Source organism: Somniosus microcephalus, chromosome 4 (assembly GCF_052327205.1).
Source record: "Somniosus microcephalus isolate GS21.2 chromosome 4, FLI_Smic_1.0, whole genome shotgun sequence".
Taxonomy (NCBI): Eukaryota; Metazoa; Chordata; class Chondrichthyes; order Squaliformes; family Somniosidae; genus Somniosus; species Somniosus microcephalus.
Genome location: NC_140990.1, coordinates 313,009,796 through 313,034,157, shown reverse-complemented (window position 1 = coordinate 313,034,157; position 24,362 = coordinate 313,009,796). Strand labels below are relative to the sequence as shown.

At 48.8% G+C, this 24,362-nt stretch overlaps 1 protein-coding gene across 1 annotated transcript in view; it reads left to right on the top strand.

The window, feature by feature from the left end:
* map3k2 (mitogen-activated protein kinase kinase kinase 2) overlaps nt 1–24,362 on the top strand; it is a 129,046-nt gene that overhangs the window by 92,638 nt on the left and 12,046 nt on the right. The window contains exons 8-15 of the mRNA XM_085986739.1: nt 127–257; nt 3,008–3,087; nt 6,765–6,832; nt 14,173–14,265; nt 15,542–15,748; nt 19,643–19,791; nt 20,919–21,050; nt 21,971–22,100. Coding sequence (XP_085842865.1) covers nt 127–257; nt 3,008–3,087; nt 6,765–6,832; nt 14,173–14,265; nt 15,542–15,748; nt 19,643–19,791; nt 20,919–21,050; nt 21,971–22,100 — 990 coding nt within the window. The remainder of the gene's footprint in view (nt 1–126; nt 258–3,007; nt 3,088–6,764; nt 6,833–14,172; nt 14,266–15,541; nt 15,749–19,642; nt 19,792–20,918; nt 21,051–21,970; nt 22,101–24,362) is intronic.

Sequence of the window (24,362 nt, the reverse complement as noted above, 5' to 3'; positions counted from 1 at the left end):
TCTTTGCTGCTTCACACATTTAACTCGCGATCCATCTTCGGGAATTGTAAGGTTAATGCTTTGTTTTATAGATTTGGCTTGTTCTCACGTCCTGCAGTAACTCTGAATCTTCTGCCCTGTGTTCAGCTTCCCAGACTTCCGATAGAAGTTCTCCGCCGCCCGGGTACATTCCAGACGGGCAGCAGCAGGTGGCACGAAATGGCTCCTACACCAGCATCAACAGTGAAGGCGAATTCATTCCCGAGAGCATGGACCAAGTAAGGACCTCTCTGTCGGTGCAGTGATAGTGATACACCATCTCACTGTGAGAGTGGGACCGACCGCTCCTTGTATATCTGGGTCAGCAGTTCTTTGGATAAAAGGGATTAACTCTGATAAGAGACTGAATGAATTTGGATTATATTCCCTCCAAATTAAGGGCTGATCTGATTGAGGTGCTTAAAGAAAAAACATGGCAGCAGCTGGCTGGGTAAACCGGTAACGATCTTTCTCTCGGGAAGGGTAACCAGAACCGGGGAACAATCTTAAAATTCAAACTAAGCCTGGTTAAAAGTAAATCCGGGAGAAACTTCTTCACGCACAGGATTGTGTGAGTATGTGGGATGCAAGACCCCAGAAGATTTTTAGTTGTGATGAAAACAGCGTTCCCTTTATTTTTTGGGGGGGGGGGGTTGCGTGGCCCCTTTAAGAGGCTGTATGGACTATTCAAAAGACTGCGGTTTTTCCCCATTGAAAAGCCGGTGAGCCGATTGCGCAGGAGCTCCAGAGTGCTGCGTGGCTTAAAGGGACCATTGGATGTGAGGGTATTAAGGGATGTGGAGAAAGGGCAGGTAATCAGGAGTAAAACGATAGAGCTGCCATAGAGAACAAAATGATGTAGCAGGCTTGAAGGGCTGAATGGCCGAACTCTGTTTCTAAGATCCTTGACAATTCCAGGTGTGAAGAAACTATTCCTTAATCTGTGTTTTAACTTGAGTTTTGGGTCTGCAGGTGTAGTTTTCCATAGAATATCTGTAGCCATCCTCTACGCTTCGTTATTTAAATAAACAGCATTATGCCCCTTCTTTCCTCTTGCTTTTTCTCCTCATTTTTTCTGCCAGTTTTCTCCAGTTCACCCCATCTCTCCTGAAGGCGCTGTCATAAGAACATAAGATCACAAGAAATAGGAGCTGGAGTCGGCCATTCGGCCCCTCGAGCTTGCTCCACCATTCAATGAGATCATGGCTGATCTTCTACCTCAACTCCACCTTCCCGCACTATCTCCATATCCCTTGATTCACTTCGCATCCAAAAATCTAATGATCTCTGTCTTGAATATACTAATTGACTGAGCCTCCACAGCCCTCTGGGGTAGAGAATTCCAAAGATTCACAACCCTTTGAGTGAAAAAATGTCTCCTCAGCTCAGTCCTAAATGGCTGACCCCTTATCCTGAGACTGCGACCCCTGGTTCTAGACTCTCCAGCCAGGGGAAACATCCTCCCTGCATCTACCCTGTCAAGCCCCTTAAGAATTTTATACGTTTCAATGAGATCACCTCTCATTCTTCTAAACTCTAGGGAATATAGGCCTCGTCTACTCATAGGACAATCCCCCCATCCCAGGAACCAGTCTAATGAACCTTCGTTGCACTCCCTCTAAGGCAAGTATATCCTTCCTTAGGTAAGGAGATCAAAACTTTACACAATACTCCAGGTGTGGTCTCACCAAAGCCCTATATAATTGCCATGGTGTGGAGATGCCGGTGTTGGACTGGGGTGGACAAATGTAAGAAGTCACACAACACCAGGTTATAGTCCAACAGTTTTATTTGAAATCACAAGCTTTCGGAGCGCTGCTCCTTCGTCAGGTGAAGTGGAGAGATGCCTATAGACACAGTTTATATAGTCAGAGAATAATGCCAGATGATTACAAGTAATCTTTCTAACTGCCATTTATCACACCTCGGCAGAGAGATAATAACAGCAATGTGTAATTGCAGTAAGGCTTCTTCACTCTTAGCCTTTATTACAAAAGGATTGGAGTATAGGATACCATTTGCTGTCTTGCGGAGGTACAGTTCGATGGGTACCGTTTGCCTGCTGGTAGCGCATCAAGTAGCCATATTTTTGTGTGAACCTAGACAATGAGTATTGGCCGGCTGTTTGACCATGGAGGAATCACCGCTAAGCCTGGTCTTTCCCCTCACCCAGTATCCATGCGTACACAAAATGTACTCCTGGCAAGAGTTGCTGGGATCGATTTTTCCTGTCCCAAACCAAGGGGTACTGAGGCCAACTTAACTCTTGTGCTGACTTCCCCGACTGAGATCGGACAATTAGGCGCAGGCTGGGGGCTGGATCTTGATATGTATGGTTGTATGGAGCCATCGGGAGACGTGACCTTGGGCTGGACTAAAGATCCTTGTGTTCTCCTGACTACCACAAACCTATCCCTGTGACCCAATTCTGTCTGCACATCAGAACTGGCCTCTATAACCTAACGATACACATTTCAACTTTGACAGGTGTTTTCCTGTGATTTAATCTGGATTCCTTTCAGAAATAAACCTTTTTATTTATTTGTTCACGGGATGTGGGCGTCGCTGGCAGGGCCAGCATTTATTGCCCATCCCTAGTTGCCCTTGAGAAGGTGGTGGTGAGCCGCTGCCTTGAACCGCTGCAGTCCGCATGGTGAAGGTACTTCCACAGTGCTGTGAGGGAAGGTGTTCCAGGATTTTGACCCAGCGACGATGAAGGAACGACGATATATTTCCAAGCCAGCTGGAGGGGAACTTGGAGGTGGTGGTGTTCCCATGCGCCTGCAGCTCTTGTCCTTCTAGGTGGTAGGAAGCCATTGCTACTACAGGAATCATTCTGTACTGGAGCACTAATGTCCCACATCAGGAACCCACTGAATTTCTCTCCTGCCGCACTTTTGCTTCCTCGTCTTTCTAGTTTTCTCGCGACAGTTGTTGTATGCATTGAAGCCAAGATTTCTCATTTGACCCGTGACTGTTTTATTGACAGATGCTGGACCCGCTATCGATGAGCAGCCCTGAGAACTCGGCCTCGGGGAGCTGTCCGTCTCTCGACAGTCCCTTAGACAGGTAACCATCTCTGATCCTAACTCGCACCGAGTCCCGTTCACCCATCACCCCCAGCGCTCGCTGACCTACATTGGCTCCCGGTCCGGCAACGCCTCAATTTTAAAATTCTCATCCTTGTTTTCAAATCTCTCCATGGTCTCGCCCCTCCCTATCTCTGTAACCTCATCAGCCCCACAATCCCCCGAGATCTCTGTAACCTCCTCCAGCCCCACAACCCCTCCGAGATCCCTGCGCTCCTCTAATTCTGGCTCTTGCACATCCCTGATTTTAATCGCTCCACCATTGGCGGCCGTGCCTTCAGCTGCCTGGGTCCTAAGCTCAGGAATTCCCTCCCTAAACCTCTCCGCCTCTCCACCTCTCTTTCCTCCTTTAAGATGCTCCTTAAAACCTACCTCTTTGACCAAGCTTTTGGACACCTGTTCTAATATCTCCTTATGTAACTCGGTGTCAGTTTTTGTCTGGTAATGCTCCTGTGAAGTGCCTTGCGGCGTTTTACTGCGCTAAAGGCGCTGTTAAAGTACAAGTTGTTTTAATGGTGTTGACTTCATTCTGATCAACTCCACAATATATTTGATGCAATTTTAAAACAAAAAGACGAATAGGTTTTGGAGCAACTTCCCAGTCGGAGGAGCTGGGCCCTGTTAGACTGGTAGTGGAGGAAGAGGCAGAACGGAACACGACGATATTTTATACCCTCAGGAATGAGATGTCTTATTGAGGTAATATCAGCACAAAAGAAAGACTTACATTTCTATAGCGCCTTTCACGACCTCAGGACGTCCCAAAGCGCTGTACAGCCAATGAAGTACTTTTTGAAGTATAGTCACTGTTGTAATGTAGGAAATGTGGCAGCTAATTTGCGCACAGCTAGCTCCCACAAACAGTAATGTGATAATGACCAGATCATCTGATTTTAGTGATTTTGGTTGAGGGATAAATATTGGCCAGGACACTAGGGAGAACTCCCCTGCTCTTCTTCGAACTTGTGCAATGGGATCTTTTACATTCATCTGAGGGGGCAGACGGGGCCTCGGTTTAATGTCTCACCCAAAAGACGGCACCTGTGACAGTGCAGCACTCACTCAGTACTGCCCCTCCGACAGTGCAGCACTCCCTCAGTACTGCCCCTCCGACAGTGCAGCGCTCCCTCAGTACTGCCCCTCCGACAGTGCAGCGCTCCCTCAGTACTGCCCCTCCGACAGTGCAGCGCTCCCTCAGTACTGCCCCTCCAACAGTGCAGTGCTCCCTCAGTACTGACCCTCCGACAGTGCAGCGCTCCCTCAGTACTGCCCCTCCGACAGTGCAGCGCTCCCTCAGTACTGACCCTCCGACAGTGCAGCGCTCCCTCAGTACTGACCCTCCGACAGTGCAGCGCTCCCTCAGTACTGACCCTCCGACAGTGCAGCGCTCCCTCAGTACTGACCCTCCGACAGTGCAGCGCTCCCTCAGTACTGCCCCTCCGACAGTGCAGGGCTCCCTCAGTACTGCCCCTCCGACAGTGCAGCGCTCCCTCAGCACTGACCCTCCGACAGTGCAGCGCTCCCTCAGCACTGCCCCTCCGACAGTTCAGCGCTCCCTCAGTACTGCCCCTCCGACAGTGCAGCACTGTGTGCTCAAGTGGCTTGAACTCACGACCTTCTGACTCACAGAGGCGAGAGTGCTACCCACTGAGCCAAGCCGCCGCATCAATTAATAATGTAATGCGACCGATAAAATGTTAGGTGATCCAATCCCCTGCCTGTGCTGATCCCAGCGGGGACAGCGGTTTTGATCTGCTGGAGTGATGGGAGCTGGAGGCAGAAATGTGGAGACTTGGCAGAACCAGCCTGAGCAAGCCTGCAACATGAGGGAAGGGTTTACAGTTGAGAGGCTGCAAGAGTTCCCTTGCTGGAAGACCTGTGCTCACAGCTGAGGGTTCTCTAAAGGGCATGGTATCCCCATGTTATGATTTATGCCATCTTCTTTTACTCTTTTCACCCTTGATAGTCTTAACCCTCTCACCAATAAAACATTACGAGCTCGGCCTGGATTTAAACCACTCGATGTGGGGGAGCAAAGCATTGAACTGGAGTGACGTCAGTGTTCTCGCTCAGGCCAACATCCCCAGCATCGAAGCTTTGACCACGCTCAATCAGCTCCGATGGACGGGTCACATTGTCCGCATGCCCGATACGAGGCTCCCAAAACAAGCGTTCTACTCGGAGCTCCGGCACGGCAAGAGAGCCCCAGGTGGGCAGAGGAAACGCTTCAAGGACACCCTCAAAGCCTCCTTGAAAAAGTGTAACATCCCCATCGACACTTGGGAATCCCTGGCCCAAGACCGCACAAAGTGGAGGAGAAGCATCCGGGAAGGCGCCGAACACCTCGAGTCTCTTCGCCGGGAGCAAGCGGAAGCCAAGCGCAGGCAACGCAGGGAGCGCACGTCTACCCAAGCACCCCACCCACCCACCCCTTCAACCACCGTCTGCCCCACCTGTGACAGAGACTGTAGGTCCCGCATTGGACTCATCAGTCACCTGCGAACTCACTTTTAATGTGGAAGCAAGTCATCCTCGGCTCCGAGGGACTGCCTAAGAAGAAGAAGACAGCGCAACCCAGTGGCTGACCTCAGAAACTACAGCAAATTGAAGGGCTCCAGACACTGCCATAATGGCCCATGATGAGTTCCTGGATTCAGTCTCCGGCCCGCGCTGAGTTTGCTGATCACTGCAGGGGCCGCGGTTGGGAGTGTTGCAAATCGCCGCTGGACTAGAGAGGAGAAAGATTAGCCGGCGTTCCTGTTCCTGATCCAGCCACTGCGGGGAATGTGAGAGGACACAATGGGGCTCGGCTGTGATGCGCAGTTGAGCAGCCCGTGGACACTCGGCCAGGCTTGACATGTGAAAGTCGGACACTTGGCCCCTGTGCACGCGTGGGACCAGGCCCCAAAAGGAACTGGAGTTTTCAGAAGAGTGGGGTGCAGAAAATTTTGGAAGAAACGATCACAAAGGAATGTGGGACTTCAGTTACGTGGAGTGACTGGAGAAGCTGGGATTGTTCTCCTTAGAGCAGCGAAGGCTAACGGGCGATTTAATAGAGGTGTTCAAAATAATGGGTTTTGAAATAAGGAGAAAATGTTTCCACTGGCAGGAGGGTCAGTAACCAGAGGACACAAATTTAAGGCAATTGGCTTAAGAACCAGTGGGAAAGATGAGAATTTTTTTTACGCAGCAAGTTGTTATGATCTGGAATGCACTGCCTGAAAGGGCGGTGGAAGCAGATTCAACTTTCAAAAGGGAATTGGATAAATACTTGAAAAGGAAAAATTTGCACAGCTCTGGTGAATGAGTGGCGGGGTGGGCGGGAGTGGGACTACTTGAATAACTCTTTCAAAGAGCCGGCACAGACATGATGGGCTGAATGGCCTGCTTCTGTGCCGTGAGAGTCTCTGACAACGGAATGACCCAACATGGCATGCGAGTGTGGGAGGTGATAAAAACCCAGGCTTGTCTTCCTACCGAATCGACAGGTTATAAGCTGCTCTTTATACCTTTGTTTTGAATGATTCTTTGGGATGAATGTTTCAAAATGTTTTTAGCATCCCTGTCCAAACTGTATGCAGGTTTGACTGAGAGAAAATCCACGTTTTAATCAGCGGGCGTGAGGTGTGCAATCTAACACCTTGCTTTACTTTGCAGTGATAGCTATCCGAAGTCTCGGATGCCCAGGGCGCAGAGCTATCCAGATAATCATCAGGATTATTCAGGTGAGCTTTGACACCTCCTTGTTCGGGTCAGTTATGTGTAAGCCCTGGTTTTGGAATGCTTTAGGGATGTATATGTGTGTGCACACTACATGCAGTTACATATCTCTCTCAAACCCGCCACTGCCTTGATACCATCAGACTGCTTGTCCGACATCCAACAACAACAAAGTGTATTTATATAGCGCCTTTAACGTAGTAAAACGTCCCAAGGCGCTTCACAGGAGTATTATAAGACAAAAAATTCTACTCATCCAGCACTGGATGGGTCGAAATTTCCTCCAATTAATTATCGGGAAGACCGAAGCCATTATCTTCAGTTCACTCCACAAACTCCATTCCCTTTCCACTGATTCGATCTCTCTCTCCGGCAACTGTCTAAGGCTGACCAAGTCTGTTCACAACCTTGGTGTCATATTTGATCACGAATTGAGCTTCCTACCTCATATCCGTTCTATCACTAAGACAGCCCATTTCCACCTTCGTAATATCACCCGTCTCCACCCTTACCTCAACTTATCTGCTGCTGAAACCCTCATCCATGCCTTTATCACCTCTAGACTTGACTATTCCAATGCACTCCTGGTCGGCCTCCCCAGTTCTACCCTCCATAAACTTGAGGCCATCCAAAACTCTGCTGCCCGTGTGCTAACTCGCACCAAGTCCTGCTCACCCATCTCCCCTGTGCGCGCTGACCTACATTGGTGCCCAGTTAAGCAACGCCTCGATTTTAAAATTCTGATCCTTGTTTTCAAATCCCTCCATGGCCTCACCCCTCCCTATCTCTGTAATCTCTTCCAGCCCTATAATCCCCCGAGATCTCTTCTGGCCTTTTGAACATCCCCGATTTTAATCGCTCCACCATTGGTGGCCGTGCCTTCAGCTGCCTAGCTCCTAAGCTCTGGAATTCCCTCCCTAAATCTCTCCGCCTCTCTCTCCTCCTTTAAGATGCTCCTTAAAACCTATCTCTGACCAAGCTTTTGGTCACCTGCCCCAACATCTCCTTATGTGGCAAATTTTGCTTTTTTTTGATAACACTCCTGTGAAGCGCCTTGGGACATTTTATTACACTAAAGGTGCTTTATAAATATGTTGTTGTTGTTGCCACATTCAGAAGGATTTCAATCTAAGAAACTGGGCCAGTACGCGGCAGTTGAAGTTCAGTGTGGATAAATGTAAAATAATTGATATGGGGGCAATGAAGCAAAAGAGGGAGTGGATGTTAATCAGAACAGTGATGCTGGTCAGGAATAGATCTATGAAACAGTGAGCACAGTGCATAAGACAGAACGAACTTGCATTTCTATAGCGCCTTTCACAACTGTGGGACGTCCCAAAGCGCTTTACAGCCAATGAAGTACTTCTGAAGTGTAGTCACTGTTGTAATGTAGGAAACGTGGCAGCTAATTTGCGCACAGCGAGCTCCCACAAACAGCAATGTGATAATGACCAGATAATCTGGTTTTAGTGATGTTAATTAAGGGATAAATATTGGCCCAGGACACCGGGGAGAACTCCCCTGCTCTTCTTCGAAATAATGCCATGGAATCTTTTACGTCCACCTGACAGGACAGACGGGGCCTGGGTTTAACGTCTCATCCAAAAGACGGCACCTCCGACAGTGCAGCGCTCCCTCAGTGTTGCATTGAAGTGTCAAGCAAGGATTTTGTGCTCAAGTCTCTGGAGTGGGGACTTGAACCCACGACCTTCTGACTGTGAGGTGAGCGAGGCTGAGCCACAGCTGGCACCCAAGTGCCATAAAACAGCAAGTAAGGTGCAGGGCGGCAGAGGGACAGTACAGAGGAAAGAGGTTGTAATTGTTGCTGTTGATCGGGTTAGTCAGACCCTATCCTGAGCGCTGTGTGCTGTTCTGGTCACCCAATGACTGTGAAGATCAAACTTAAAACCAGCCAGTGGCTGGGAGTGTGGTCTCCTTCAGACTGTCTTGCTGGGGATTAGTTTCATAAACAGTTTATTACCTTGTTGTAACGTTGACTGCAGACTTGGAAGGACGATACCAGAACGGAGGAAGTGCAACTATCAAAGGCTGAATAGGCTCGGGCTCTTTTCTTTAGAAAAGAAAAGTCTGAGAGGTGATCTGGTCGAGAGGTCTTTAAAATTATGAAGGTGTTTGATTAGGATAGACGTAGAGAAGTTGTTTTGGCTTGAGGTGGAATCCAAAATCAGGAGCCATGAATACAACACGAATAAATCCAATAGGGAATTCAGGAGAAACTTCTTTACCCAGAGAGTGGTGAGAATGTGGAACACAAGGAGTGTTTGAGGCAAATAGTACAGATGCATTTAAGGGAAAGCTAGATAAGCATATGAGGGAGAAAGGAACAGAAGGATATGCTGGTAGGGCGGGAGGAGGTTTGTATGGAGTATAAACACTGGCATAGAGCAGATGGGCCAAATGGCCTGTTTCTGTGCTGTAAATTCTAAGTAAAAAAAAAAAGATCTTGTTGTTCTTCGGAGGTTCCAGAGCCCAGCAGCAAAGATGATTTGAGCTTGTTTCCATTGGAGAGGAGAATTTATAGTGATCTAACTGAAGCTTTCAAGATTAGGAAGGAATTTGGTAAAATTGATCGGTGCAAATTGTTGACTGTGATGGAAAGTTCCAGGGCCTCAAGCGAAAGGTTAGGAAAGAAGCAGTCGGGCTGTGCTCCTTCGCTCCAATGGGAATAGAGTTTTCTTTGAAGCAGACATTCTAAGCGGGGTCAGGAGACAATTTGCTGTGTTTCTAGGGAGAGAAGGGATTGAGGGAGATGGTGAGAAAGTGGTGTTGATCTGCACCAGAAGTGAAAGTCTACCCAATTGGATAAGTACTTGAAAAGGAAACATTTGCAGGGCTCTGGGGAAAGAGCAGGGGGGAGTGAGACATTAAGAACATAAGAACCTAAGAAATAGGAGCAGGAGTCGGCCATTTGGCCCCTCGAGCCTGCTCCGCCATTCAATGAGATCATGGCTGATCTTCTGCCTCAACTCCATTCACCGGCCCTATCACCATATCCCTTGATGCCCTTACTAGTCAGAAATCTATCAACTTCTGTTTTGAATATGCCCAATGACTGAGCCTCCACAGCCCTCTGGGGTAGAGAATTCCAAAGATTCACCACCCTCTGTGAAGAAATTTATTCTCATCTCAGTCCTGAATGGCCTACCCTTTATCCTGAGGCTGTGGCCCCTGGTTCTAGACGTCCCAGCCAAGGGAAACATTTTTCCAGCATCCATCCTATCAAGCCCTGTAATAATTTTGTATGCTTCAATGAGATCCCCTCTCATTCTTCTGAATTCAAGAGAATACAGGCCTAGTTTACTCAAACCGAGGCCCGGTCTGCCCCCTCAAGTGGATGTAAAAGATCCCACGGCACTATTTCGAAGAAGAGCAGGGGAGTTCTCCTAGTGTCCTGACATATTTATTCCTCAATCAACATCATTAAAACAGATTATCTGGTCATTGCTGTTTGTGGGAGCTTGCTGTGCACAAATTGGCTGCTGCATTTCCTACATTACAACAGTGACCACACTTCAAAAGTTCGTTCGTTCTTTCTGGCAGATGCTATGGATTGTGCCACTCCAGCGTGTTGAGTATTGTATAGTTTCTGCTTTTTTTAAAATTCACTTATGTGATGTGGGCGTCGCTGGCAAGGCCAGCATTTATTGCCCATCCCTAGTTGCCCTTGAGAAGGTGGTGGTGAGCCGCCTTCTTGAACCGCTGCAGTCCATGTGGTGAAGGTGCTCCCACAGTGCTGGTAGGGAGGAAGTTCCAGGATTTTGACCCAGCGACGATGAAGGATCGGCGATATACTTCCAAGTCAGGATGGTGTGTGACTTGGAGGGGAACTTGGAGATGGTGGTGTTCCCATGCACCTGCTGCCCTTGTCCTTCTAGGTGGAAGAGATCGTGGGTTTGGGATGTGCGAGTTGCTGCAGTGCATCTTGTAGATGGTACACACTGCAGCCACGGTACTGGAGGGAGTGAATGTTTAAGGTGGTGGATGGGGTGCCAATTAAGCGGGCTGCTTTGTCCTGGATGGTGTCAAGCATCTTGACTGTTGTTGGAGCTGCACTCATCCAGGCAAGTGGAGAATATTCCATCACACTCCTAACTTGTGCCTTGTAGATGGTGGAAAGACTGGGGAGTCAGGAGATGAGACACTCGCCGCAGAATACCTAGCCTCTGACCTGCTCTTGTTGCCACAGTATTTATGTGGCTAGTCAATGGTGACCCCCCCAGGATGTTGATGGTGGGTGATTTGGCAATGGACAAGACGAGGTCGAGTAGGTTTTTCCCTTGAGTTGGTTCTCGCACCACCTGCCCCAGGCCGGCAGTTATGTCCTTCAGGACTCGGCCAGTAGTGGTGCTACCGAGCCACTCTTGGTGATGGACATTGAAGTCCCCCACCCAGAGTAAATTCTGTGCCCTTGCTACTCTCAGTGCTTCTTCCAAGTGGTGTTCAACATGGAGGAATATTGATTCATCAGTTGAGGGAGGACGGCAGGTAGTAATCAGCAGGAGGTTTCCTTGCCCATGCTTGACACAAGTCTCCAGATGTTGGTGAGGAGGACTTTGCAGAGTCAACTGGGCTGGGTGTGCCGTTACCGTGTTCGTAGCCGGGTGGTCCATCCGGTTTCATTCTTATTATGTTTCATAGCGGTTAGTTATAACTGAGTGACCATTTAAGAGTCAACCACATTGTGGGTCTGGAGTCACATAGAGGCCAGACCAGGTAAGGACGGCAGGTTTCCTTCCCTATAAAGGGACATTAGTGAACCAGATGGGTTTTTACGACAATCCGATAGATTCATGGTCACCATTACTGATACTAGCTTTTTATTCCAGATTTATTTAATTAACTGAATTTAAATTCCCCAGCTGCCGTGGTGGGATTTGAACTCGCATCTCTGGATCATTAGTCTGGATTACTAGCCCAGTGACATTACCACTACGCTACCGTTGCTTGTGTAGGTTTGAGGTTAGATGGCTTTGTTGTAGATTCCTATTCAAGAATATAGATTCTACTGTGCACACTTCTGGTCTCCATGTTACAGAAAGAATATAGAAGCACTGGAGAAAGTGCAAAATAGATTTACAAGGATGATACCAGAACTGAGCAGGTAAGCATAGAAACATAGAAGATAGGAGCAGGAGTAGGCCATTCGGCCCCTCGAGCCTGCTCCGCCATTCAATGCGACCATGGCTGATCATCCAATTTCAGTACCCGGTCCCTGCTTTCTCCCCATATCCCTTGATCCCTTTAGCCTTAAGAAATATATCCAACACCTTCTTGAATATATTTACTGAATTGGCTTCTACTGCCTTCTGTGGCAGAGAATTCCACAGGTTCACCACTCTCTGGGTAAAGAAATTCCTCCTCATTTCTGTCCTAAATGGCCTACCCCTTATCCTTAGACTGTGACCCCTGGTTCTGGACTCCCCGACCATCGGGAACATCATTCTTGCATCTAGTCTGTCCAGTCCTGTCAGAATTTTATAAGTTTCAATGAGATCCCCTCTCATTCTTCTAAACTCCAGCGAGTACAAGCCCAATCGACCCAATCTCTCCTCATACGTCATTCCTGCCATCCCAGGTATCAGCCTGGTGAATCTTCGCTGAACTCCTTCCATGGCAAGAACATCCTTCCTCAGATAAGGCGACCAAAACTGCACACAATACTCAAGGTGTGGTCTCACCAAGGCCTTGTATAACTGCAGCAAGACATCCTTGTTCCTGTACTCAAACCCTCTCGCTACGAAGGCCAACATACCATTTGCCTTTTTAACCACCTGCTGCACCTGCATGCTTACCTTCAGCGACTGGTGCACAAGGACACCCAGGTCTCGTTGCACTTCCCCTTCTCCCAATCTATTGCCATTCAGATAATAATCTGCCTTCCTGTTTTTGCCACCAAAGTGGATAACCTCACATTTATCCACGTTATATTGCATCTGCCATGCTTTTGCCCAATCACCCAACCTGTCCAAATTGTCCTGGAGTTTCTCGACATCCTCCTCACAGCACACACGCCCACCCAGCTTTGTGTCGCCTGCCAATTTGGAGATATTACATCTAGTTCCCTTGTCTAGATCATTAATATATATTGTGAATAGCTGGGGTCCAAGGACCGATCCCTGCGGTACCCCACTAGTCACTGCCTGCCACTCGTAAAAAGACCCGTTTATTCCAACTCTTTGCTTTCTGTCTGCCAACCAGTTCTCTATCCAAGTCAATACCTTGCCCCCAATCCCATGTGCCTTAACTTTACACGCTAATCTCTTATGCGGGACCTTATCGAAAGCCTTCTGAAAGTCCAAATACACCACATCCACTGGTTCTCCCTTATCTATTTTACCAGTTTCATCCTCAAAAAATTCCAGTAGATTAGTCAAGCACGATTTACCTTTTGTAAATCCATGTTTACTTTGCCCGATCCTGTCACTGTTTTCCAAGTGCTCTGCTATTACATCTTTTGTAATGGACTCTAGCATTTTCCCCACTACCGATGTCAGGCTTACTGGTCTGTAATTCCCTGTTTTCTCTCTACCACCTTTTTTGAATAGTGGGATAGCATTAGCTACCCTCCAATCCATGGGTACTGTTCCAGATTCCATCGAATGTTGGAAGATGATCAGCAATGCATCTACTATTTCTAGGGCCACTTCCTTAAGTACCCTAGGATGTAGATTATCAGGCCCTGGGGATTTATCGGCCTTCAATCCCATCAATTTCCCTAACACCATTTCCCTACAAATACTGATTTCTTTCAGTTCCTCCCTTTCATCAGACCCTATGTTCCCCGACATCTCTGGGAGGTTATTTGTGTCCTCCTTTGTGAAGACAGAACCAAAATATGTACATCTATCAGGAAAGATTGAAGAGGCTGGGGCTCATTTCTCTAGGAAAGAGAAGACTGAGAGGTGACCTGAGAGATGGTCTTTAAAATTATAAAAGGGTTTGATAGGGTAGACATAGAGAAGATGTTTCCACTTGTGGGGAGACCAGAACTAGGGGCCATCAATATAAGACAGTCACTAATAAATCCAATAGGGAATTCAGAAGAAACTTCTTTACCCAGAGAGTGGTGAGAATGTGGAACTCGCTGCCACAGGGAGTAGTTGAGGCGAATAGTATAGATGCATTTAAGGGGAGGCTAGACAAGCACAAGAGGGAGAAAAGAATAGAAGGATATGCTGATAGGGTGAGATGAAGAGGCTTATGTGGAGCTGAAACACCGCGTGGATCAGTTGGGCCGAATGGCCTGTTTCTGTGCTGTAAAATTCTATGTAGATTCACCATCCTTTCAGAATCAAATCAAATCAAACTTCTCTCCCTCTGGCAGATTGTGATATTCCAACGTTTGAGAAAATTGGGAAGGGTGGGACGTACCCACGAAGGTATCACATCTCGTACCATCACCATGACTACAGCGACGGTGAGCACAGCCCATCCCCCGACAGAGCGCTACTGAGAGCGGATGTTTAACCCCTCGATGCCCTGTACAGTGTTTGATACGGGAGCGGGTGTTTAACCCCTCGATGCCCTGTACAGTGTTTGATACGGTGGCGGGTGTTTAATGCCTCGATTCCCCGTTCTGTTTTACGCTTTTTTTTTGGTTCTGTATTTTTATGTTGCGTTATTTCTCACTGGCAGTTCTCCCCCGCGGGCATTGAGCTCTGCTGGTGTCCGGTTCCATGGAGGCTGCGATTGTTTTGGTATCCCGCACGGGTCATTCCTCTGGTGCCAGCCCAGCCCAGCCAGTGAGTGCTGCTGGCCTTTTTTAAACGGGATGGAGGGCAGCACTGCCGGGTCCAGACTGTCCTCATTGTGCATGTTCCACCATGGGGTCAGTGGCTGGCGATGAGGAGCACGAACCCTGGCTATTTTTACCCCCACCCCTCCCTAGCCCAGGGGCAATGATCCCGAGACCAACTAACTGCACACACGGGGATTCTGGTCTGTGTAATTCATGATCAGTGATATCTGTTTAATCACACTCGTCTGTCTTGGTAGCAATTCAGATTTATCTCTCGACTTGTTTTCAGTGTTTGTGATATTTTAGAAAAGTTGGTTCATCGTGGCATCCGAATAAATATTTAAAGATCAAAAATCTGGACCTACGCACTCAGTATCTGAGAGGGGGCATGTGAATAGCCTGCCTTTCCCTTTTGAGATGTTGATTGACCTGTTGTGTATTTCCAGCATTTGCCGGGTTTTTTAAATGATTTTTTTTTTGTTTCAATTTTGTCTGAATATTTCTGTGGGATGTTTGTCATTTCAGGCACCCATTATCACCAGCGAGCACTCCCAGCTCGGGTGCAGCATGGGTTAGATGCAGAGCAGAGCTCCCTTGGCAATGTGCCTTATCCCCAACCTCACAACAGTGCCCCTACTCCACAGGCGTGTGATCCCCATACCTGTCAATTTGTGGCCTCTCTTGGTTCGGCGGATCCATGACAACTGAGCTAAGGGGGTTCAGGCTGGCCCAGACTCACTGCAGTTGGGACCCTCAGCAGACAGGCGCACCATTCATCCCCCTCTGTGCTGTGCTGGGGTTGAACCAGGAAGTGTCTAGCCCACTGCACCATCCTCTCCGCCATTGCAGTCTGGAAAGCCCAGCCTTCGACACTCCCCTGCCTTGCTGGAGTTGACTGCTTGCGCCGTATTTAATGTCAGGGCGTGTTTTTTTTTCTCTTTGCCTCTCTCCGCAGGTCGTAAAACATTCCCCAGGGCGAGACGGACCCACGGAAACACTTTCCGCTCCCCCGTTAGCTTCAGTCCCACGGAGCACTCGCTGAGCACCAGCAGTGGGAGTAGCATTTTCACTCCGGAATACGAGGACAGCAGGATGAGAAGAAGGGGAAGCGACATCGACAATCCAACGCTGTCCGTAATGGACATCAGTCCCCCCAGCCGTTGTAAGATTCACCGCATGCTCGGCGCACCACGGGTCCGTTGGGTGGGGGGGCGGTGGGGAGAGAGCAGGTTACCAAACGCCTTGTGGGGCGAGGGTCGTAGTGATTCTGCAAGTTAAGCCGCGCCCCTCGAGTTGTGCAAGGTGTGGCACCACACTCTAGCACCAACACGCCCTACCACGGAACGACAGAATGTATATCGAGCCTCAGCTCCACTCGGTTCCCAATCCCAGCTGCACTGCTAAGGGGATATGAAGCAGTCCGAGGTGTTATATGTAACAGGCTAGAGGCAATATAAAATCCATCTTTACTCTGCCGTGACTACACTTCAAAAGTACTTCATTGGCTGTAAAGCACTTTGGGACATCCTGAGCTCGTGATAGGCGCCGTATAAATTCAAGTTCTTTCTTAAAATCAAATTCTCAAACAGCCATGGTGGGATTTGAATCTGAGTACAAGAGTAAGGAAGTCTTGCTTCAATTGTACAGGGCTTTGGTGAGACCACACCTGGAGTACTGTGCACAGTTTTTGTCTCCGTACCTAAGGAAGGATACACTTGCCTTGGAAGGCGGTGCAACAAAGGTTCACTAGATTGATTCCTGGGATGAGAGGGCTGTCCTATGAGGAGAGATTGAGTAAAATGGGCCTTTATTCTCTGGGGTTTAGAAGACAGAGAGGAGATCTCATTGAAACATATAAGATTCTGACTGGGCTTGACAGGGTAGATGCAGAGAGGATGTTTCCCCTGGCTGGGGAGTCTAGACCCAGGGGTCACAGTCTCAGGCTAAGTGGTCAGCCATTTAGGACTGAGATGAAGAGAAATTTCTTCACTCAGAGGGTGGTGAATCTTTGGAATTCTCTACCCCAGAGAGCTGTGGATGCTCAGTCGTTGAGTATATTCAAGACTGAGATTGATAGATTTTTGGAATCAAGGGATATGGAGATCTGGCGGGAAAGTGGAGTTGAGGTTGAAGATCAGCCATGATCTCATTGAATGGTGGAGCAGGCTCGAGGGGCCGTATGGCCTACTCCTGCTCCTAATTCTTATGTTCTTAATAACAACAGAAAACGCTGGAAATACTCAGCAGGCCAGGCAACATCCGTGGAGAGAGAAACAGAGTCAACGTTTCGGGTCGAAACCCTTCTACAGAACTGAGAAAAAAAGGCAGGAAATGAAAAGATTAAAAGGCAGTTTGGGGACTGGAAAATGGGGGAGAGGATGAAAGAAGAGACATTAAGAGATATTCAAGGGGAGACGAGATGGTAATAGGACAGGTAAAGAAACAAACAATGGCTCTAGATGAAGTGTGAAATGCGCTGGCAGAGTGAGAGACAGCTGCCGTGTGGGAGAGAGAGAGAAAAAAGGAAAAGGCACAAACCAAAAGTGTGGATAAAAAATATCCATGTTGCCTGGCCTGCTGAGTTTTTCCAGCGTTTTCTGTTATTATGGATTTCCAGCATCCGCAGTATTTTGCTATCTTATGTTCCCTGGATTATTGGTCCAGTAACATAACCACTGCACTACCGTAGCCATTGAGGAGGCAGCGAACTACTCATAGAGTCATAGAGTCATAGAGTAATACAGCACGGATAGAGGCCCTTCGGCCCATCGTGTCCGCGCCGGCCATCAAGCCCTGTCTAATCTAATCCCATATTCCAGCATTTGGTCCGTAGCCTTGTATGCAATGGCATTTCAAGTGCACATCCAAATGCTTCTTAAACGTTGTGAGGGTTTCTGCCTCCACAACCCTTTCAGGCAGTGAGTTCCAGACTCCAACCACCCTCTGGGTGAAAAAGTTCTTTCTCAAATCCCCTCTAAACCTCCCGCCCTTTACCTTGAATCTATGCCCCCTAGTTATCGACCCCCCTACTAAGGGAAAAAGCTCCTCAGCATCCATCCTATCTATGCCCCTCATAATTTTGTACACCTCAATCATGTCCCCCCTCAGCCTCCTCAGCTCCAAGGAAAACAAACCCAACCTGCCCAGTCTCTCTTCATAGCTGAAGCGCTCCAGCCCTGGTAACATCCTGGTGAACCTCCTCTGCACCCTCTCTAACGCGATCACATCCTTCCTGTAGTGTGGCGACCAGAACTGCACACAATATTCCAGCTGTGGCCTAACCAGTGTTTTATACAGCTCCATCATAACCTCCTTGCTCTTATATTCAATGCCTCGGCTAATGAAGGCAAGTATCCCATATGCCTTTTTTACCACCTTATCCACCTGTTCCGCCGCCTTCAGGGATCTGTGTACTTGCACACCCAGATCCCTCTGACCCTCCGTCTTGCCTAGGGTCTTTCCATTCATTGTGTATTCCTTTGCCTTGTTAGTCCCCCCAAAGTGCATCACCTCGCACTTTTCCGGGTTAAATTCCATTTGCCACTGTTCCGCCCATCTGACCAACCCATCTATATCGTCCTGCAGACTGAGGCTACCCTCCTCGCTATTTACCACCCTACCAATTTTTGTATCATCCGCGAACTTACTGATCATACCCTTTACATTCATATCCAAGTCATTAATGTAGACCACTGTTTGAAGTGTAGCCGGTGTTGTTGCTGTAGGTGACTTGAATTAAAACTTCTCCCCTTTCTCCCACATGGAGAGTTGTTGGGGGTGAAATTGATCTGTGGCGGTAACGTGGAACTACCGATAGCGGATTGGCAGCCCGCGTTTCAAATCCAGGCGTGGTGTAAAACAGGCTGCCGTTTGGCTATCGCCGTGCTACCACCGAAGATCAGTTTCACCCCCGTTTGCCCTCTAGCAAATGGATCCTCCCATCGCACGGTGAAGGTCAGGAACACACAGGGGCACGGATGTACCCCAGAGATCACCAGGCCTCCCTGGCACCGCACTACCTCCATCCGCTGCACCTTTCCTTTCCCAGCTCACACCCCATTGATCCCCCGTCCTCTCCCTGCAGGCGTGGACCACTCCCTGGGGTCCGTTACCACAGGTGCCGGGTGCCCCCTGCTGTTTCACCCAAGTGACCTTTCTTCATGTGTGAGAGCAGACAGTTACTGTGAGGGAGATATTAGCTAAGGAGGGAATCACATCCCGGTCTGATCCTGTTCTCACCCAGTCTCCGTACGCTCGCTTTCCGGCACGGGTAGCGATCAGAAGCACAAATTCTCGTCCTTTCCAAACCGGTGTCTGCGGGAATTGGCAGACTCGGCATAGCGCGGGTTCTGAATGGCTTCGTGTCACACCAGCTGATCAGTTTACTCCCAAGCCACACTTGGAAATATATCGGCCATTCCTTCATCGTCACTGGGTCAAAGTCCTGGAACTCCTTGCCTAACTCACTGCCTGAAAGGGTGGTAGAGGCAGGAACCCTAACCTCATTTAAAAAGTACTTGGATGTGCACTTGGGATGCTGTAACCTGCAGGGCTACGGACCAAGAGCTGGGGAGTGGGATTAGGCTGGATAGCTCTTTGTTGGCCGGCGCGGACACGATGGGCCGGAATGGCCTCCTTCCATGCTGTAACTTTGTGTGGGAGTACCATCACCACACGGACTGCAGCGGTTCAAGGAGGCGGCTCACCACCACCATCTTCACAAGGGCAACTCCAGATGGGCAATAAATGTCGACCTTGTCAGCGACGCCCACATCCCAAAACTGAATTTTAAAAAATTTTAAACTACGTGATCCCCTCACCTAGCGTGCAATTGGGAGAGCACAGGGACTTGTATATTATAGCGGAGCTGTATCGGAGTAGGGGATACCAGGCAGGGCAGCAGAACAGACCACTGAGTTGGCTGCACTCTTGCCGTGTGTTTGGCTTGAAAGCAAAGGCAGTGTTACTACTTGATGTTCTGTGAGGGCTGGCAATACTCGGGGGAATCGTCACATTTCTGCTTTCTCATTCATCAGAACAATTATTTTTTTTGTAGCTCCGAGAGCGCCCACTAACTGGAGACTGGGCAAGCTGCTGGGCCAGGGGGCATTCGGCAGGGTTTATCTCTGCTACGATGCCGACACGGCACGAGAATTGGCAGTGAAACAAGTTCAGTTCGACCCAGACAGTCCTGAGACTAGCAAGGTGAGATTACTGGGCGGAGTGCATGAGAGACGTGGGGAGCTGTGCTTGATGGGGCGGCGGGGGGCAGGGGGGGGAGTGTGTTGATGGGGCGGCGGGGGGGGGGGTGGGGAGTGTGTTGTTGGGGGTGGGGGGGAGTGTGTTGATGGGAGTGGGGAGTGTGTTGATGGGGGGATGTGGGGAGTGTGTTGATGGGGGTGGGGGGGGAGTGTGTTGATGGGAGTGGGGAGTGTTGATGGGGGGATGTGGGGAGTGTGTTGATGGGGGGTTGGGGGGGGGAGTGTGGGGAGTGTGTTGATGGGGGTGGGGGGGGAGTGTGTTGATGGGAGTGGGGAGTGTTGATGGGGGGATGTGGGGAGTGTGTTGGTGGGGGGGGGTAGTGTGGGGAGTGTGTTGATGGTGGGGGGGAGTGTGTTGATGGGGGTGGGGGGGGGAGTGTGTTGATGGGGTGGTGGGGGAGGGGGGGAGTGTGTTGATGGGGGTGGGGGGGAGTGTGTTGATGGGAGTGGGGAGTGTTGATGGGGGGATGTGGGGAGTGTGTTGATGGGGGGGTGGGGGGGGAGTGGGGAGTGTGTTGATGGGGGTGGGGGGGAGTATGTTGATGGGAGTGGGGAGTGTTGATGGGGGGATGTGGGGAGTGTGTTGGTGGGGGGGGGGGGGAGTGTGGGGAGTGTGTTGATGGTGGGGGGGAGTGTGTTGATGGGGGGGCTGTGTTGATGGGGGGATGTGGGGAGTGTGTTGATGGGGGGGTGGGGGGAGGGAGTGTGGGGAGTGTGTTGACGGGGGTGGGGGGGAGTGTGTTGATGGGGGTGGGGAGTGTTGATGGGGGATGTGGGGGGCTGTGTTGATGGCGGGGGGGATGTGGGGAGTGTGTTGATGGCGGGAGGGATGTGGGGAGTGTGTTGATGGCGGGGGGGATGTGGGGAGTGTGTTGATGGGGGGGGGGGAGTGTGTTGATGGGAGTGGGGGGCTGTGTTGATGGCGGGGGGGATGTGGGGAGTGTGTTGATGATTGTAAATAAAGTAATGTTTTAAAGGTGCCTCTTGCTATGTAAGGCCCCGCTCTGTATGCTGCACCCATTGGATTTTCTGACTGCAATGACTGAGAGGAATGTTTTGAATTATTTTCAGGAGGTGAATGCTCTTGAATGTGAGATCCAGTTATTGAAGAATCTGCACCACGAGAGGATTGTCCAGTACTATGGCTGTCTGAGAGACCCTCAAGAGAGAACTCTTTCTATCTTTATGGAGTATATGCCAGGGGTAAGCTTAAAGGAAACCCCGGATATTCATAATAATACCAAGTCCTCCCTGACTACATTATTTGATAAATAGCCTGGAAACGACAGGTGGGTAAGCTTAACATCAATTGTAAGCCAAGACTTTGGGAGATCACTTGGAAAAGCAGAATTTCTTAAAGGAGAGCTGGCATGGATTCAGGAACGGGAGGCTGTGTATTTTTAAGATATTACCCTCAGCGAAGACAGGATATTCAGGAAGCTTTTAACGAGACTTCACTTTGGTAATAAATGCTCCTACTGTGGAGTCCCAGAATAATGGCAATGTGTGAGACTGGCTAGAAAATTAGCATCAAAACAGAACACAACGCGTAGCATAAATGAGAAGTCTTTGGTTTGGAAAGAGGTTACAGCCATGATAACAGAGGTCAGTCTCGGGAACCTTGCCAATTTTAATAGGTAGGAAATGGGGTATTTGGGTATTTTTTGACTCCTTGATAGTTTTTAACAACAAGGAACTAAAATGGGCTCAATTAATAGCTGCTTAAAAGCGTGGTGTTTTTAATAGGTGCTGGCGAAATGCAAGGCAGCATTCGGTAAAATGAAATGACACTATTACACTAAAGAAGAACTCTTACTGTAGAAAGTAGCACTGACTGTTAAACCTAAGGGAAGCATTATCGGATAGGAAGCAGAGACATTTACTCTGTATGATATGCTTATGGTGTTTGTCAGCAATTAGTTTGCCTGCTGTTTTAATGGAGGTGTTAACCCGTAAAGAGAAATCACAGGAACAAGCGTGGTTGTTTTCCGGTACAAGATTTTGAAGTCACACCCATGAGACCTTGAAGAGACGACATCTAAAGTTTGTGGCGGTTTTTAACAGCAGGATTTGTAAAATTAAAGTATTGTTCTCTTTTTGTAACGGGCAATGTCCTTCTGTAGGGTTCAATAAAGGACCAGCTCAAGGCCTACGGTGCACTGACAGAGAACGTGACCCGCAGGTACACTCGACAGATCCTGGAAGGTGTTTCCTACCTGCATAGTAACATGATTGTGCACAGAGATATTAAAGGTGAGCGTGGGCAGCAGTTTATGAACTGGAATAATGTACAGGGTTACCCCAGGCTACGTAATCCACAGAGATACGATTTGTCCCAGGAACTGATACTGAAGCTAGACCCTAATCTCACAGCAGTAACAGTACTCACATGCCAGCTGTAACGTTATTATTGAACTGTCCTGAGCCACTCAAGCAATGTGCCCCGTAATTTTATATTGGGTCATGCGGCCCCTTTAACGGGCTGTGCGGCCCATTCAAAAGTCCGCACACAAGCAGTGACATGAATCAGTCATTCATGAAAGAAAGACTTATGAAATAATACTGAGCGGCCTACGGGTGGCGCTGTCCAGGGAGAGTATAAATACTCGGGCACGGGCCCAGCTTGCGCAGGACTTTCTTAACAGGAACTAGTGAAGGACACAACTAGACCTCCATGTTGTAAAACAGTTGGTTAAAGCTTTGTTTAACGCTTAGACCAAGTGCCTAGTAGTTTTCTTACGTCAAGCAGCTTTTATCAACTTAAAAGCCGGCTCACCGACTGCGTGGGACCCCCAGAGCGCAGCGCAAGTCGCGCAGCTTAAAGGGATCATTACACTCAAGTACTCAAAAATAAAAGCAAAATACTGCGGACGCTGGAAATCTGAAATAAAAACAGAAAATTGCTGGTAAACACTCAGCAGGTCAGGCAGCGTCTGGAGGGTCACCGACCTGAAACGTTAACTCCTTCTCTGCTGCCTGATCATCTGAGTATTTACAGCATTTTCTGTACTTGAAGTAAGTGTTCACTTCTGCTCGTCTTGTCTTCCCTGACCTCAATCTTTTTACCCTTTCCTTTCTTTATATTTTTATTATTAATAGTTCTCACATTTTTAAACCTATTTTCCTGAGCTTGTTGGTTCCCATGTCTGTTTTGGAGGAAAACAAGAATTTTTAGCAACAGGGAAAAGGCCGAACCTGTTTTTTTCTAGATCAAACCCACCTGCCCACCGTATCTCTCTCTCCCTTTGCTCTCGAACCAGCAAAAATTTGCATTTACATAGCGCCTTTAAGGTAATAAAACGGCTTAAGGCGCTTCACAGGAGCGTAATCAGACAAAATTTGACACCGAGCTAAAGAAGGAAACATTTGGACAGGTGACCAAACGCTTGGTCAAAGAAGTAGGTATTAAGGATCGTCTTAGAGGAGAGAGAGATAGAGAGGTGGAGAGGCTTAGGGAGGAAATTTCAGAGCTTGGGGCCCTGGCAGCCAAAGGCACGGCCGCTAATGGCGGAGTGATTAAAATCAGGGATGTGCAAGAGGCCAGAATTGGAGGAACGCAGAGCTCTCTGAGGCTTGTGGGGCTGGAGGAGGTTACAGAGATAGGGAGAGGGTGAGGCCATGGAGGGATTTGAAATCCAGGATGAGAATTTTAAAATCGAGGCGTTGGTGGACTGGGAGCCAATGTAGGTCAGCGAGCACAGGGGGTGATGGCTGAACGGAACTTGGTGCGAGTTAGGATACAGGCAGCCGAGTTTTGGATGAGCTCAAGTTGGAAGGTTGGAAACAGATCTAATTGTCTCTTGAACCCATTCATACATCCTCTTCAGTGCAGAACATGTGGCTCCCCTGATGGCCCGGTGAATACAGGCACTGCCTGGTGCTGCAGTCAAGTTGCACGGACTGGAAGAGCCAAATTCAGTCTCTGCTGAAATAACAACAGAAAATGCTGGAAAAACTCAGCAGGTCAGGCAACATCCGTGGACAGAAATTTGAGTTGACATTTCGGGTCGAACCCTTCTTCAAAACTGGAAAGAAAAGATAGATCGGAGGCAGGGCTGCGATCGGACAAAAGAATAAAAGAAACAAAAGAGACAATAAAAGGTGTTAGAAGCTAGACGAGATGGTAATAGGCTGAGATTGGGTGTAAAGTGTACTGGCAGGGCAAGGGATAGCTGCCAGGTGTGAGAGCGAAACAAAAGGAAAGGGGGGGGGGGAAAGGAGTGGAAAAATTGCAAGAAAAAATGAAATGGGGCCGAGGTTATGATCTGAAATTGTTGAACTCGATATTGAGTCCGGAAGGCTGCAAAGTGCCTAATCGGAAGATGAGGTGCTGTTCCTCGAGTTTACGTTGAGCTTCCGTGACCTCAGCTAGGGTCACACCTGCTGACCTCTGCACCCTGGCTTAAGAATCATAGAGTGATACAGCACAGAAGGAGACCATTTGGCCCATCGTGCCTGTGCCGGCTCTTTGAAAGAGCTCTCAATCAGTCCCACTCCCCCCTGCTCTTTCCCCCA